At 45.3% G+C, this 14,868-nt stretch overlaps 2 protein-coding genes across 2 annotated transcripts in view; both read left to right on the top strand.

Moving 5' to 3' along the window:
• Positions 1-3,701: 3,701 nt before the first annotated feature.
• On the top strand, positions 3,702-5,484 carry MELLADRAFT_85135 (uncharacterized protein; the record flags this gene model as incomplete). The annotated part of the gene is made up of 5 exons (XM_007408814.1): positions 3,702-4,189; positions 4,256-4,335; positions 4,399-4,772; positions 4,867-5,140; positions 5,210-5,484. The coding sequence occupies 5 exons, from the start codon at positions 3,702-3,704 to the stop codon at positions 5,482-5,484; spliced, it is 1,491 nt and encodes a 496-aa protein (XP_007408876.1).
• Positions 5,485-6,478: 994 nt separating this feature from the next.
• The window catches only part of MELLADRAFT_105290 (uncharacterized protein), a gene marked incomplete at both ends in the record, with an annotated part of 10,148 nt that continues 1,758 nt past the window's right edge, over positions 6,479-14,868 (top strand). Inside the window, 7 exons of the mRNA XM_007408815.1 lie at positions 6,479-7,036; positions 7,108-7,185; positions 12,987-13,135; positions 13,255-13,319; positions 13,429-13,457; positions 14,011-14,374; positions 14,471-14,795. Of these exons, the coding sequence (XP_007408877.1) occupies positions 6,479-7,036; positions 7,108-7,185; positions 12,987-13,135; positions 13,255-13,319; positions 13,429-13,457; positions 14,011-14,374; positions 14,471-14,795 (1,568 nt within the window). The remainder of the gene's footprint in view (positions 7,037-7,107; positions 7,186-12,986; positions 13,136-13,254; positions 13,320-13,428; positions 13,458-14,010; positions 14,375-14,470; positions 14,796-14,868) is intronic.

Here is a 14,868-nt window from a genome sequence, read left to right as displayed (position 1 = left end):
GTATTACTTGTCTGTGATTTTTTTTAAACCTCAATAACTCAGTCAATTTACATGATGAAGGTTAATGGGAGTTGGTGGTTAAGTCCATGTGGGATTTCATCAAGTCTGAATGTCAATACACCACAGGGTAAGTGGCACATTCCAAACCTAGGATTGACAGGGTAACAGTTTTGAGATGTGTCCAGAGCCTGTCCAGGAGGAACAAAAAAAGGCTCCCATCATGTACAGTCATTTAAGAAGAGCTTGCCCCAAATTCCCCGCCAATTCGCTTGAGTTTTGCGGGCAATTTGGGGCAAGCTTTTCTTAAATGACTGTAGCAGTCACCAAAAAGTAAGCTGTATTGAAGAGTGCTTGATCCATTGATTGACAGCTCAGCCAAGCAAAGAACGACAAAGTGGAACACATCACATCACAACTAGATGCTTGAACTTGGCTCAAGGTGTTTTATCATCAAAGTCTTGACCAACCTTCATACCATCTTTGACTATGATCTTTGCTTGTTTTGAACTTGCAAAACCCGTTGAAAGTGACTGATTATCACAAGGTTCTCCACAGTTTTGTTACTGGGACCACTCTGTCTTGGTTCTTCCAGAATCATTCAAGGCCAAGGAAGTTTACCCCCTGGTGTAGACTACATCTTTTTGGTGGGGAAATACAGGAACAGTTTTGTACAGTTTTATGATGTCATATGCCATCATCTCAATTTTGATGGTATCCCAACCACTCCTCAACAAAGTCTCAATAAAGGGATGATATCCACTCAATATCCATTGCATCATTGTAAACATTATACATTATCCCCAAGTGAGAATGGGAAAATGATCAAGATTGTAGTTTGTCATGGAAATATGTATCACTGCACACCTGAGCCATAGCACCCACACTACATGTTTGCAGTAGGATGGAAAAATTGGAAGCTTTCATGTACAGTCCCCTCCAAGTGATTTACATAATCATTCAAGTTTTGCAGCGGTGGGGCCAGGGTTTGTCCCAAACCCAATGATTACAATTCCTAGGCGTGGGGACGTGTACATACAAAGCTGCTCAGCTATTGGCTCCTCTGAATGAGTAGATCATCTGTAATACCTTATGTATTTTTTTTGGTGTGACAAAAGTGTTCCAAAAATTGACTACATACACTGACTCATAGGTTTGGTGTAATTCCATTAACTAAACTTCATGTAACACTCTTTCTGTTACTGTTGCATGAATATCAGAGTATTGCCTGAGCAGCTATGGAGGTATATGTAGTCAATTCTTAGGACAATTTTGCCAAACTGGGAAAGGTTACACAATGTATCACATGTGATTTACTTCTTCAGATGAGCAGGGAACTGAGCCAAACTGTATGTACATGATAGCTATCAGTTTACTCAACTTGTTGCACATATGTAGTGTGGGTGTTAATTCATGGCTCAGGTGTGCAGTGATAGATCTTTTTATGGCAAACTACAATAATCATCATTTCACCAGTTTCACTTGGGGATAATGTATAATGTTTACAGTGCATAACTTTCTTGTAACTTAATAAGGTCAGTGGGGTGCGCTGGCCTGCCAGTGACTTGTGATGGGGACTGTGCATGGAGCTTATGAATTGGGGAAAGTATGTAAGGTTTCTATCATCATCATGTGCACCAGTTTGCTGACAATCTAGTTATTCCTGATTTGACATGATTTGGTCACAGTCTCAGGTTTTTATCAACCTCACTTCTGGGGTTGAATGTCCACGTCAGTTTCCAGACCAATTGGATGTCCAAGCAGTTAGTCCAAAGGGACCAATTAGGGAAGGTGTATTTGGGTGGCCTTCTTTTGAATGTCACCTATCAGTTTTTTCATCATGGCTATCTTCTCACAACTTTGATGTGCAGTGAGGTACTCCACCACTGGATTCAAATTCAAATTACATGGATGTGAGGGCTTGAAGAAAGTCACCACCTTGCCCACTTCACTCCCTTTCTCCAACAAGTTACCAGCACTGATTTGACCTATCACGAGTGCAACCTTCTGGTCCAACAGGTGGCCGACTTCTCATCAGCTCAAAAAAAGGGATTTATACTGGCCTACATGGAAGTGTTTGAAGAAAACAATCCTGCTAAACAACACTGGGTAAGCAACACTGCGCACCACAACAGGCCAATCCAGCGCAGCGTAGCTCTTTGAAAAAAATGGAAAATTTGGAGGACCGGTAGCGCAACACCCACAAGAGGAAAAAAGGAACACTACAGCTGACAGCAGCATTCCAGGGTGCTGCGCAACCGGCGCAACACGCAACACAACATGCAAAATTGAGTGCAAGCAAGAAAAAAATTCATTGGATCAAAAAAACAATTATCAACAATTGTTAGAATCATCATTTATATACTGTGGTTGTGTTTGAGCAATTTTAAATCAACTTCTCTCAAGAACTCATCACTTTACCTACTTCACCTGTTGTGATCATTCTCAATAAGAAGCAAGAAAAATGTCAATTGATACAGAGATGGATCACCTTCAAAGTAAAAATCAGTTAGCCGCATTCTCTCTTTTGAACTGATTGTTCTTTACATGACAGCCACACACAAAGCTTTCCATTTCATCAATAAGGAGAAGAGGGTTGATATCAAATTCTTAACATTCCCGTGTAAAAACCTGAACAGTACATCTGTTTGCCCGTGCCATACAAACCTTATGCGTTAAGGATTCTGATTGCAGCGGGAGCACACAGTTTGAAAGCTGTGAGTCTCTTTACCAATTTCCCATGGGATCAAAGCAAATTTGATTGATCAAAATTTCACAAAAAACCTCTACCTTCCAATACATCTAAACCTATTCAATTTGATTTACCAATCACTAAAGCTGGAGTGTTTGAATTATATTTTGAATATGATGACAGCAGCGATTCTCATCAAAAAAGAAGAGTCAAAAGCTGATCAGGTTACTTCAATGTTGATCTGATCCTTTCAGTCGCGAGCAGGAAATCCATACCCAAGACAAGCCAGGATCACTCAGTTCAAGTACTACCCTTTGGCAAAACTGGCGAGACAATTGATAGGAACGCTCCTCTAGTCAACTCACCTGTGTGTTACTTTGTGCACCGAGTATATCCGAAGATACGGTACCTTCTATCAACCGAGGGGGTCCGAAAGCTGGCTGTAGAACTCTCTAGATCTCATAGAACGTTCTACTGGTAATTTTCGAAATTCTCTAAGTCCCACTTTTGATATACCCCACTTCTCACCAAACTCACCAACTAATCTCACCATATACATACAAATCTCACCATCAAAAAAAAATCTCACCATCACAAATAAATCTCACCATCTAAAACAAATCTCACCAACTAATCTCACCATATACGTACAAATCTCACCATTGATAACAAATCTCATCAAACTCACCAACTAATCTCACCATTCAAGATAAATCTCACCACTCAAGACGAACCTCACCATTGATAACAAATCTCACCAAAGTCACCAACTCATCTCACCATCTCAAAATCTTACAACTCACCAAATTCTCACCATTTGAGTATTTGACAAAATCCCCGTATTCTCACCAAATCACCAAATCCCACATCCCATAATCGTTTGTCCCCCATTCTCACCATTATCCTGGACATTCAACTGTTATAAACTGAACCCACACCACACTCCACTCATCATATCCTGATACTATCATCTAGACCATACACATCATCTTGTGATACTATCAACTACACCATGGTACGCAACACTCAATCTGGGACCAATACCTGTGGACGTGGTGGCAGAGGTAGAAGCCGGCAGCCCCATCTCAACGGGTCTCATGGCTCAGACTCTGACTCTGACCAGGATGGATCCGATTATCAAGCACCACTGAATGAGGATGAGGATGATGAAGACCAAGTAAATGAAGACAAAGACAGGGTAAATACCAACCAAGATAACCTTCGAGACCTTGCCAACATGCGATCTCAACCCCCAGCTTGCAAGCGTTCCAAACCCAACCAAGGAGTTGAGAAACCAACTCTTCAGAACTACCGTGAGCTTGGAAGTGACTGGGGGAAATCTAAAGCAGAAACCATTCTTGCCGCCCAACCTCGAACAAACAACCGACTCTCACCAAACGGTCTACTTGAGGCCCAAGCTTTACAGTCCAAATACGACCTTGACAAGACCATGCTGGCACTGGCACTTGGCTGTAGCCGTTCTAATCTAGATGAAGCTATGTGAGCTCAAACCCCTCCAGCAAACAATCAACCTACAGTTGCTGAACCCCCGTTTTTTCTCCTCAGATTTGAAGGGCCTTTGGGCCAAGAGCCACATGGCTATACCAACTACCAGACTTATAGCAACACCGCAACCAAGACTAACAGTCAGTGATATCTTTATTAATATTAACTAGCTCTTACCCAATAGTAACCCAATACACCTACAGTGCCGCCAAAAGGAACGTCAAGAGGTTTTGGTAATCGAAATGTGATTGTGGGAAACACCTGGAGCGACTATACAAAAGATCAGAAGACAGTATTCAGTCCGATATATTTTGAGCGTTTGAGCAAAGCCTGCCTACCTACCAGTACTTCCACTCAAATCAACACTAACAACCAGCCGGACCACCAATCAGCTGTCCCACCTGAAGATCCTCTCACTGACGAAGAACTAGAAAAGTATGTACCGATCTTCAAAGAACTTGCCAATCTTACATCAATCGCTCGCGACTTCAAGCATGGCTATCTCAGTCGACACTCAGCAAAACAATGGTCACGCGAGGAACTTATGAAGGCTGAGGTAAAAAAGGTTGTCAAACAGGTTGGATCGTCTCTCTCTACTCACAGCTTGTCTCAGTTGATTCATCAGATAACTGAATCTTAGTCTAAATCCGCAGCTCCAAACTATGACTCAGCAATTCAAGCTGCAGTTTCATTTGTTCCTTGGATGTTGGAATCCTAATAACAAGGGACCGCGGGCCTTGTATGAAGACGAGTACATGTCATGCGAACAATGGGCTGTCAGTCAACGAAAAGAACAGCGACTTCTAGAGTGCTTTGTTCACACAGCAACCCACGCCCCATTATCAGTGAGAACTAGGGTTAACAACACCCAGACACTATCTGCTGCAGCCATTGCTCAACAAAATTTGCGAAGCCAGCTGAGTGAACAGTTGAATTCTTTAGTCCGTAAGCACACCATTTTTTCCAATCCATGTACACTGTAGCTGAATTTTTTTTGGTGTGTGAATTTGCCAGACGCCCACCTTGTTGGTCCCTTCACTGTTGGGGATTCTCATCCCAAAGTTCCGAATCCTCACCTAGCACTGGCCAAGAAGAAGTTCAGGGGAAATGTCAAGCTGGCAGTACAACTTTCCCCTGACTGCAAGATCGATGCCACCCTTCTTGCGAAAGGGGCCACTGCTGGTGCTCTCAAAAACCACGAAATTCAAATGTGGTTGGACGATATACAGACTGGAAGGTACCAAGTTGTCAAAACTAATACACCTTTATCTGACCCGAACCCAATTTAGATAATTTCATTCTATCACAAGAACATGTTATACACTTTGAAACCCAAACAAAGCGCTCCAAATATATGTCTAACTTCATCAATCATTGATGTTAACCTGTCTAGACTGCTTTCACTTTTTGTTATTGCTTGAGGATTATATTAGTGAATTTCATCTTTTGCCCGAAACGAAGATCATCACTAGCCATTGAATTGGAAATACAAGTTGATTACCAAAAGTTTTGAAAAGTGTTCAGGCGTGCTTGAGTAGACCCCAAAAACAAAATGAGTCCCAGGATACATTAATGTGAGTGTACAAAAAGCATCTACAGTGTACACCCAAGATCCAAACATCGTTCCCATAGAAGGGCGCCTGTTGATTGACGTCTGTCCATCTGCGACTTCCAGGCGTCGAGACGTCATGAAGGCGCAGCCGGGGCGGCTTTAAGGCGCAGCTAGGGCGGTGTCAAGGTGCAGTGGGCGCAAAATCTCCAGCGAGTAGGTTAGGTTGATGTTAGCATGCGATATACCTAATATAAACCTAACTCCTGGCTCCAGACCCGACCACACCATCCTCACGGTTCCAATATGCCCGACCACACCACCTACACGGTTCCATACCCGACCACCCACCCCAAGAGGTGCATTATGCACCTTAAACCCCTCGCCTCCTCCGAACGATCTAGAAAGAACCAAATCATCTCAAACCAAAGGTAAGAAACTAGTAACAAACTTCACCATCACATTCATTTCCCACCTTCCTACCCACCTTCTCAGCTTCCTTTCCTCTTTCAAGTGCGCAGCTCTGACAGGTTCAGGCTGTAAACTAGTGTGAATCCGTGTGGCAATGGAGATTGACAGGTTCAAGTCCAATTGCCACACCCCAACTTCTGTTCATCCTCCTCCATCGCCAAATCGTACTTCTTTATCTATCTTTACTAACCGCACCTTTACCACCGCCTTCAATTCCATACGGCTGGCATCCTTATTACCAGGAACCTCTACCTCTTCAACCAATGCCTAAACCTCGATCTCCTAGACGAACTCTGCCTTCCAAGCCTTACTCCAAGCCTCCTAAACGAACACCACACCTTCCTGAAAAGTTTAAGCCCCAGAAACCTGGGCATCAATTTGACAACTGCTACAACATCAACTCTAGAGTCGATCAATATGTCCGTCAGATGCTCTTTGAAGTCAAGGCCGAAGTAATTGACTACGATCTCGCAGTTGCCAATTTCCTATTCGAAACCAGCCATCTGGCCCTTCCTGACATACCACGTTCTGTAGAAATAGTGCTGAACGATTTCGATGTTCTCTTTCCACTGGTCAGTCGCGATCACGACGTCCTGACTTGTGCTCTTCAAATTCAATCAACTCTCAACCTTCATCGCCAAAACCCTTCAACAACCACCAAACCGTTCGCCCTCCTCTTTCCAAACATCAATTCTTTGAAGAAGCTTATATCTGAAAGGTCCAAATCACCGAGAGTTTTAGAATCTGAAAAGGCTATTGTTCTGGTGGATTTGGAAGGACGATTTTTGGCTATGGGGCTTCCTCCTAGTCCTAAGTACAAGGTAAAGATCGATTCACAACAAACTGCCTGGTGAACCCCACATTCTGACTGAAACTACGATCTGCACCACAGAAACAGACCGAGAATCAAAAGTCTTGCCCACACAAGCCTGACAACCATTTACCCAAAGCTGATGATGATTCGCCTGAGGTATGTAGGCCTATATTTCTTTATTCTCTCTTTGTTCATTGTTTTGAGGAATTAGTAAGTAATGATACTTTGTTCCACACCTTCAGCAAAGAGCTCTCAACGCTCTGGAGGGATCTGCCTGCTTACACCATCTCCATCGGTTCATTGGCCCTATGCCAGAATCAGTCGCTCGGCCTTTGCCTCCCGAAAATAATACTGGTTCCTATGGTGGAAAATTTGTTCACCATTATCGACATTCCAAGCTTTCCAATCACTCAGTCCCCGTGTAAGGACTTCGAATGTCCTCACTGAAGGAAAAGGGCAAGGCGGAAGGAAGGAGAAGTTATTGTATAACTTCTAAGGCGCGAGGGCAATCAACACCACAAAGTGGTGGAAGAGTTTTCTAGAACCGAAGTATTATATTTATAAATACGAAAACTGACTCCAAAGAGACAATGACAAGTGATCAGTCAAAGATCCTTGAGTAGTGAAAAGATAGATTAAAAGAAAAATACAAATAAAGACGTACCTGACTCCAAAGAGACAATGACAAGTGATCAGTCAAAGATCCTTAAGGAGTCAGGTTGAGGTGGCGTCTAGGAACAAGAGATATAGAAGATTTAGGTCTTAAGTCTAAGTATGTTAAGTAGTAATGAACTTCTGTAATAATGAGTGACATGAGTTATTACATTCTCCCCTCCTATAAAAAGAAAAAGAGAAAAAAAAAAAAGAAGAAGAAAAAAAACAAGAGAAAAAGAAAGAGACAAGCCAAGAGAATTAAGTGTAAGCTAAACCAGAACCATTATGAGAAACAGAGAGAGAAAAAGGTTTCGAGAAACTAAAATGATAAAATTGAAACAGAAAAGGAGAAAATTGAAACAGAAAATGAAAATAAAACAGAAAGAGAAACTGAGAAAAGAATGAGTAAGAAAGAAGGATAGAGGAAAGTCAAAACCGTGAAGGTGTCCCGTCGTGGCCCGCCGTGTCTGTAAGGTAAAGCAGGCGGTGGTTTTTCGCTCACAGTGTGGCCATGGTTTTGTTTTCAAATTGATGGTAGTAGACTACCTCGGCGGTGCATACGAGTGGAGGGGACTTACTTTTACCCCTGACACTCTTACTAAACCGCCCACTCGTCGTCTCCAACGAAGACCTTAAGTTTTGAGACGTTGAAGGTCCTGTGTCGCTTATCGCCGACAGGTAGGTCCAACTCGCAGCTTTGCCCGCCGTTGAAGACTTGAATCACCTTGTAGGGACCCTCGAACCGCTCTTTCAGCTTATCGACACCACCAGAGTGCCGACCTCGCCAATCGCCTGAGTCAAGGAGGACCCAGGATCCCTCGGTAAGCTGGACGTCTCGGTGGCGCTTGTTATGTTGAACTGCCTGCTGGACCCTGCTCGTCCAGAGTTGGTCACGAGCTTGAGCCCACACCTCTTCCCGTTGCTTGATCCAGGTCTCAACTGAGGTAGGTTGGTTGTCGAGAGCGGGTTTGGTAGGGAACAAGCGGTTCTTACCACCAAAGACGAGCTCGTACGGGGGAAAACCTGTAGCGACGTTAACGGCCCCGTTTATCGCAAATTCGACGGATGGCAAAGATTCCAGCCACTTCGTCTGCCGTTTCGCGGTAAAGGAGCGTAGAATCTGGCCGACCGTCTTGTTTGTACGCTCGCTCCGTCCGTCTGCTTGAGGATGGAATGCAGCTGACATATGGAAGCCCGTGTTTGTCCGAATCATCAATGCTTTCCAGAACTTCGAAGTCCAAGCCTTATCGCGGTCGCTAATGATCGACGAAGGAGCTCCAAAGATGCTGTGCCACGATGCGAAAAGTCGAGAGGCTGTTTTCTCGGCAGTGTCTTTTTGGTTGGTTGGAATCAAGCGCGTGAAACCTGAGAGCCTGCATGTGACTGTGAGCAACATATCGTAGTTATTGATCTTCGGCAGGGGTCCTACGAAATCAATGGCGATGTCGGTGACTGGCTGAAACGGGAAATGTGGGGTCTTCATGTGTCCATTCGGTAATGTAGTGCGAGCTTTTGTCTTCTGGCAGGTTTCGCAGCCTTGCACAAAGGCCTCCGTCTCTTTGGCCATCTTTGGCCAGAAGAAGTCCTTCCTAAGATTACTGATCGTCTTCTTGAAGCCCAGGTGGCCTAGTCGGCGGTGTGCTTCAAGGATGAGATTGGCTCGAAGGCTTTTGTCGTTTGGGATCACTAGCCGTCCGTCGATGAAAAGAAGACCGTCGACCTCAGCACTATCGTCTCGTAGGGGTAGAACTTTTCGTAGATCTTGACAGAAGGGGTCGGAAGAGTAACCGCTAAGGATTGAGGATCGGATGTCCTTAGAGATAGTTGGTTGGGTCAGGATGAGGGCTGAGATCGTCTCTATACCGACGTTGAACTCATCCGGCTCGGCGCCGTCTTTGCGAGAAAGTGCATCGGCTACTGAGTTGTCAGGACCCTTCACATATTTGAAGTCGAGGTCAAAATCGGCCAGGTGTTCTAGCCATCGAGCTTGCCGTCTACTGAGGGTCCGCTGTTTCAGAAGATACGTCAGGGAGTGGTGGTCACTCATGACATTAATCTTCATTCCCAATAGGAGCATACGCCATTTTTGCAAAGCGTGTATCACGGCCAGAAGTTCCTGTTCGTGTACAGGATAATTTCGTTCTGCGCTAGACATCTGCCGTGACTCGTAGGCAACCGGATTAGCCGTTTCCCACGCTGCTCCTTGAAATAAAGCTGCACCTAATCCCAATCCACTCGCGTCCGTGAACAACCACAGAGGATCCTTGGATTCGTAGTCGATGTTCTTCAAACAAGGTAGAGAGGTCATGATCTTCTTGATGTTGTTAAAGGCTGTCTCCTCCAAGTCTCCCCATTTGAAGTTTTTAGCATCAAGCTTACTACTGGTTAGTGGAGTTAAGGATCCCACGTACTTCTCAAGACCCCGGATAAATTTCTTCATCCATTGGACCGTGCCTAGGAATTTTTTCACTCCTCGCGGTGATTTCGGGGATGGCCAGTTGAGGATCTTTTCTACCTTTTCGCCGTCTGGTCGTACCCCTTCCGCAGAGATGTAGTGTCCGAGGAATTTGATTTCCTTCCGGAAGAGCTTGGTTTTCTTGCTGCTGCAGTACAGATTGGCCTTCCGAAGGCGATCCATGACAAGGCGCGTGTGTAACCGATGTTCTTCGACAGAGTTGGAGAAAACTACAATGTCGTCGAGATAAACCACGCAGACAACGTTCAGTAGATCCCCTAATGCTTCTTCCAGTCTACTCTGGTGTGTAGCTGGTGCGTTCGTAAGGCCCATAGGCATCACAACCCATTCGACTAATCCCCACGGAGTCTTAACTGCCGTCAACGGGATGTCAGCTTCGCGCATTCTGGTTTGAAAAAATGCATTGGTCTGGTCAAGTATTGAAAAAACTTTACCACCAGCCACCAGCCTGACCAACTCATCAACGTTTGGCAACGGAGATCTGTCCCTTACGGTCAGGCTGTTCAAGGTGCGGTAATCGCATACCCACCTTGGAAGTTCACTAGGGTCCTTCTTGGGGATGATAAGGCTCGGTGAGGCATATTGACTCGTAGATCTTCGTATTCTTCCTGCTGCTAAGTGTTGATTGACAAGTTTTCGCCAAGCGTCCATATGTTTTCTCGGGTAAGGATATTGTTTCTCATTGATGACGGCGTTGGGGTCGGTTAAAACAATGCGGTGTCGGACCTTTGATGACGGGTCCTGCATCTTTTCAGGGAAGGAACCATCAGTGAAATCCCCACGCTCTTCCGCTTCATCTGAAACCGCTGGGATGTCAATAGGGAAAATGTCTTGATAATCCAGGAGTAATTCTTTCTCCCACTTCACCCATTGTGCGCTTCTTTCAGGTTCATTTTGATGGGACAGGCCAGCTACCCAGTTCTTCCACGTGATGGCTTCACTCTGCGCGCGCTCTCTCTCGACTCTATTCTCTGTGTCGGAACGCTCCTTCTTCAATTTATCTTCGAGATCTAATTTCAATTTCAGCACTAGACGATAATCAAAAATTTTTAAGGAGGATGTTTCACTAAGTACACAGTTTCTGGAGCATGAAATAGCAAGTTGATGTCTAGCCAAGAATGGTGCGCCTAGAATCACATCATATGATGAACCCAAGTCTCCTAATTTCATACATGTGCGGTCGAAGATAGTTCCTGAATCCGTGTGTGATAAACTTTCCACAACGAAATCCGTCAGTACAGGTCTTGCTCCAGACGAATCAAGGGCGAGACCTACGATTGTTGGCTTGACAAGTTTGCGTCGGTGAAGCTTAAGAAGATCGGCTAAACGGTTTGACATGAGATTCGTTTCGGATCCCGCGTCTGCTAGTGCGCGAATGGTTGTCCCCCTGCATGTCAACTCGATGATCACAGTTGGTCTGTTATTAGGTTGTGGTACGTACTCTTTCGATGAACCTTCACCTGTCACAGCTACCTGATCATCCGAGTCGTCATCAGCAGATTGGAAATCTTCACGGACGAGTTCGTCGATAGCGTTGAATGCTGCGACACTGGCTGAGTCTAATTCTGGGAAGGTGGGTGCCGTGAAGGGGTTATTGTCTGTGTTGATTACTGAGGTTGCGGCAACTGAAGTGCGTGAGGGTCGACCGGCTGGGGGGTGGGTTGGTTGGCCTGCCTGGTTAGACGAAAGTTTGGCTCGCGGTGGTTTGTAGTTAGCCGGCTTTGGTGGGGCTACGTAGTTCGGTGGGAAAACGATTCTCGAACGGTCCGGAGTTCCAGTGCAAGCCCCGTGTTCGCTGCCACATTGACGTTTGCAATAGTGACACAGGCCTTTAGAGTCGAGAAAGGAATGAATCTTCCATATGAAATCCGTGGTAGAGACTCGGGACGAGAAGTTGGATCGAGTTTGAGTCGACGGAGGGCGTGCTACGGTACTGTTTGGTTTGCGTGCCAGTAACCCCTTGTCTTTCAGACTAGCATACAGGTCGTCGCAGTCTGCCTCAAAGTCATTGTAATCGAACTCGGCCACTCGTAGTAACTTCCACATTCGGACTTCGCTTTTCAGAACAGGAACCATTCCAAAGCACAAGAGCCTAGCGAACTCAAGATCATCAACGCAGATCACGTCGTAATTCACCAGGGACTGGATGGAGCGTCCTCGCGTACTGTAGGATCGGAAATCCTCGAATTCACCCATTTGTAGGTGTTGAAGTTGTTCGGTAAGACGATCTTGCCAATCTGCCGGTAATGCTGCTCGGAATAGATGATCTTTAAAGTCTTCCCAAGATCCCTGGATGAAGGAGTCGAAACCATTTGACCAAAAAGCTTGTAAGTTGGGTTCCACAAGAAAAGTCCCCACTAGAGCGATGCGATCGTGATCGGTAGTAACCCCTTTCACGAAGAAAAAAATCTTCAGAGTCGCTGCCCACCGTAGAAAGGGTTCGATTTGTCTGAAGGGACCTTTGAAGGCTGGCCCGTCGGAAGTTTTGAATTTCGTAAGATCAATGCTTGTTGATCGTTGGTCGACACTGGGCTTAGATTCCTGTTGGGTCTGGTTCTCTAACCGTAGCGTCAAGAGCTCCTCTTCTAGTTTCGCCATTCGCTGCGCTGCTTCGTTGGCGGCTCGTAGGCCGTCGCGTTGGTATAGTAAGATTTCTCGCTGCAGTTCCTCGTTTGTCGGAGGTGCTGAGGCTGTAGACTCGCTGTTCCCGTGCATTTCGTCTGAGCTTGAAGGTACCGGCTCAGCAATCGTGTGCGTAGGATGAGTAGGTTCGATAAAGGTCGGCGCCTCGTGTGAGGTAGGGTTTGAGCGAAGATTGTGGTGAAAGGGTGTGGTAGGAAAGTTTCCCGGGATATGCGGGGTTAAGGGAGGATGTTCAAGAGAAGAACGAGGGGTCGATGATGGCGATAATGACCCTACTGGCGTAGCTGCAAGAGGGGCGGAGTTAGAGGGTAGAGAAGCAGAAGATGGGGCAACGTAATAGCCTCCACGATAGTTTCCAGCTCCCGGATTCCTAAGGTGTGGCCTAGGAGCTCTGAGAATTGCGTCGGGATCGAATACTTGATTGACAAGAGTATTCCCCGCTGCTCTCGTAGTACGTCGTGTATCGTCGTTCTCCGCTCTCTGCATTCGATGATGAAGGATAATTATAGATCTGCAGGTGTGTATGAAAGGTTTTAACCGTAGTAAGAGATCTGGAAGGCTTGAAGGATTGAGTCTGACTGTAATGTAAGGTTCGTAAGATATAATAATGTGTATCGATTGAATAGAATCGACAACGTTGGGAGGAATCGACAAGGTTAGAAGGTGGTCGATTATCCAGAATACTTCGAAAGGTTCGAGAAAAAAAAAGTGTAAGGACTTCGAATGTCCTCACTGAAGGAAAAGGGCAAGGCGGAAGGAAGGAGAAGTTATTGTATAACTTCTAAGGCGCGAGGGCAATCAACACCACAAAGTGGTGGAAGAGTTTTCTAGAACCGAAGTATTATATTTATAAATACGAAAACTGACTCCAAAGAGACAATGACAAGTGATCAGTCAAAGATCCTTGAGTAGTGAAAAGATAGATTAAAAGAAAAATACAAATAAAGACGTACCTGACTCCAAAGAGACAATGACAAGTGATCAGTCAAAGATCCTTAAGGAGTCAGGTTGAGGTGGCGTCTAGGAACAAGAGATATAGAAGATTTAGGTCTTAAGTCTAAGTATGTTAAGTAGTAATGAACTTCTGTAATAATGAGTGACATGAGTTATTACACCCCGTTCCTGGTGCCCTTCATGGCCATCTCGCATACGAGTCTATCGGATACGCATTGGGATCTGTGAGTTACTTGTTTGTCTTGCTTGTGTAGGCGATTGTTGGAGTGACTGCTACCACATTGTGTTGGCTGCAGCCCAATGCCCGTCCTGATAGAAAAATACAACTAGGTTTTGATCGCCAAGGCTACAACCTTGATGATCTTGGTGACTGGCCCACATCGGACAGTCACCTCCCTGTAGCTATGGGCCTTGGAGAAGAATCTCTTTTCATGCACACTGACAATGCACACCGCCTACAAGAATTACACTGGGCTTACGAAGTCTCCCGGGTTGTGAATGCCTCAGTACAGCCTGAAACGTACAAAATCGCCGAGGATGTAGTGAAATTTGTGGCCAAAAACTCTGGACCATTTGTGTCTGAGCGGCTTGAGAGGTCGCACAATCGCATCATTCATGGTGAGTTGACTGTGTAATTTTGATGTATCCCCACTTGTCCCTCGAATCAGCTGATATAAGTTGAATTGTGATGTGCTGTCTCAAACACATCCTCAGGTCAGCATGTCAACCATAACAACCAGGTCGCCCCGCACAGGGATGGAAAGAATTGCAACTTAATCGACTCTGTCTTTGCTTATGGAAGGGACTACGCCGGGGGACGCTGGCTTTTTGCATCACTTGGTGTAAGCTTGTGCACTGATCCAGGTTACTCGGTCCATGCGTTTTTCAAGTACCTTGATCATGCAGTTGATACTATCCTACCCACATCGGAAAAACCCCCACTGCGGATATCCCTTGCCCTATACTCGCATGCTGATGTTTATTCGGGACCTGCTAGAGTTGCCGGAGCAAGAGTTGGAAAATACAATGATTCCTCCAAGTGGCTTCCTTTCCCCTCTCCAAACTTTTCCATTGACATATGTCGCAAGATCTTGAGAAAGGAGGAGAACCAA

This window comes from Melampsora larici-populina (assembly GCF_000204055.1).
Source record: "Melampsora larici-populina 98AG31 unplaced genomic scaffold MELLAscaffold_13, whole genome shotgun sequence".
Taxonomy (NCBI): Eukaryota; Fungi; Basidiomycota; class Pucciniomycetes; order Pucciniales; family Melampsoraceae; genus Melampsora; species Melampsora laricis-populina.
This window is presented reverse-complemented; position numbering and strand designations above follow the sequence as displayed.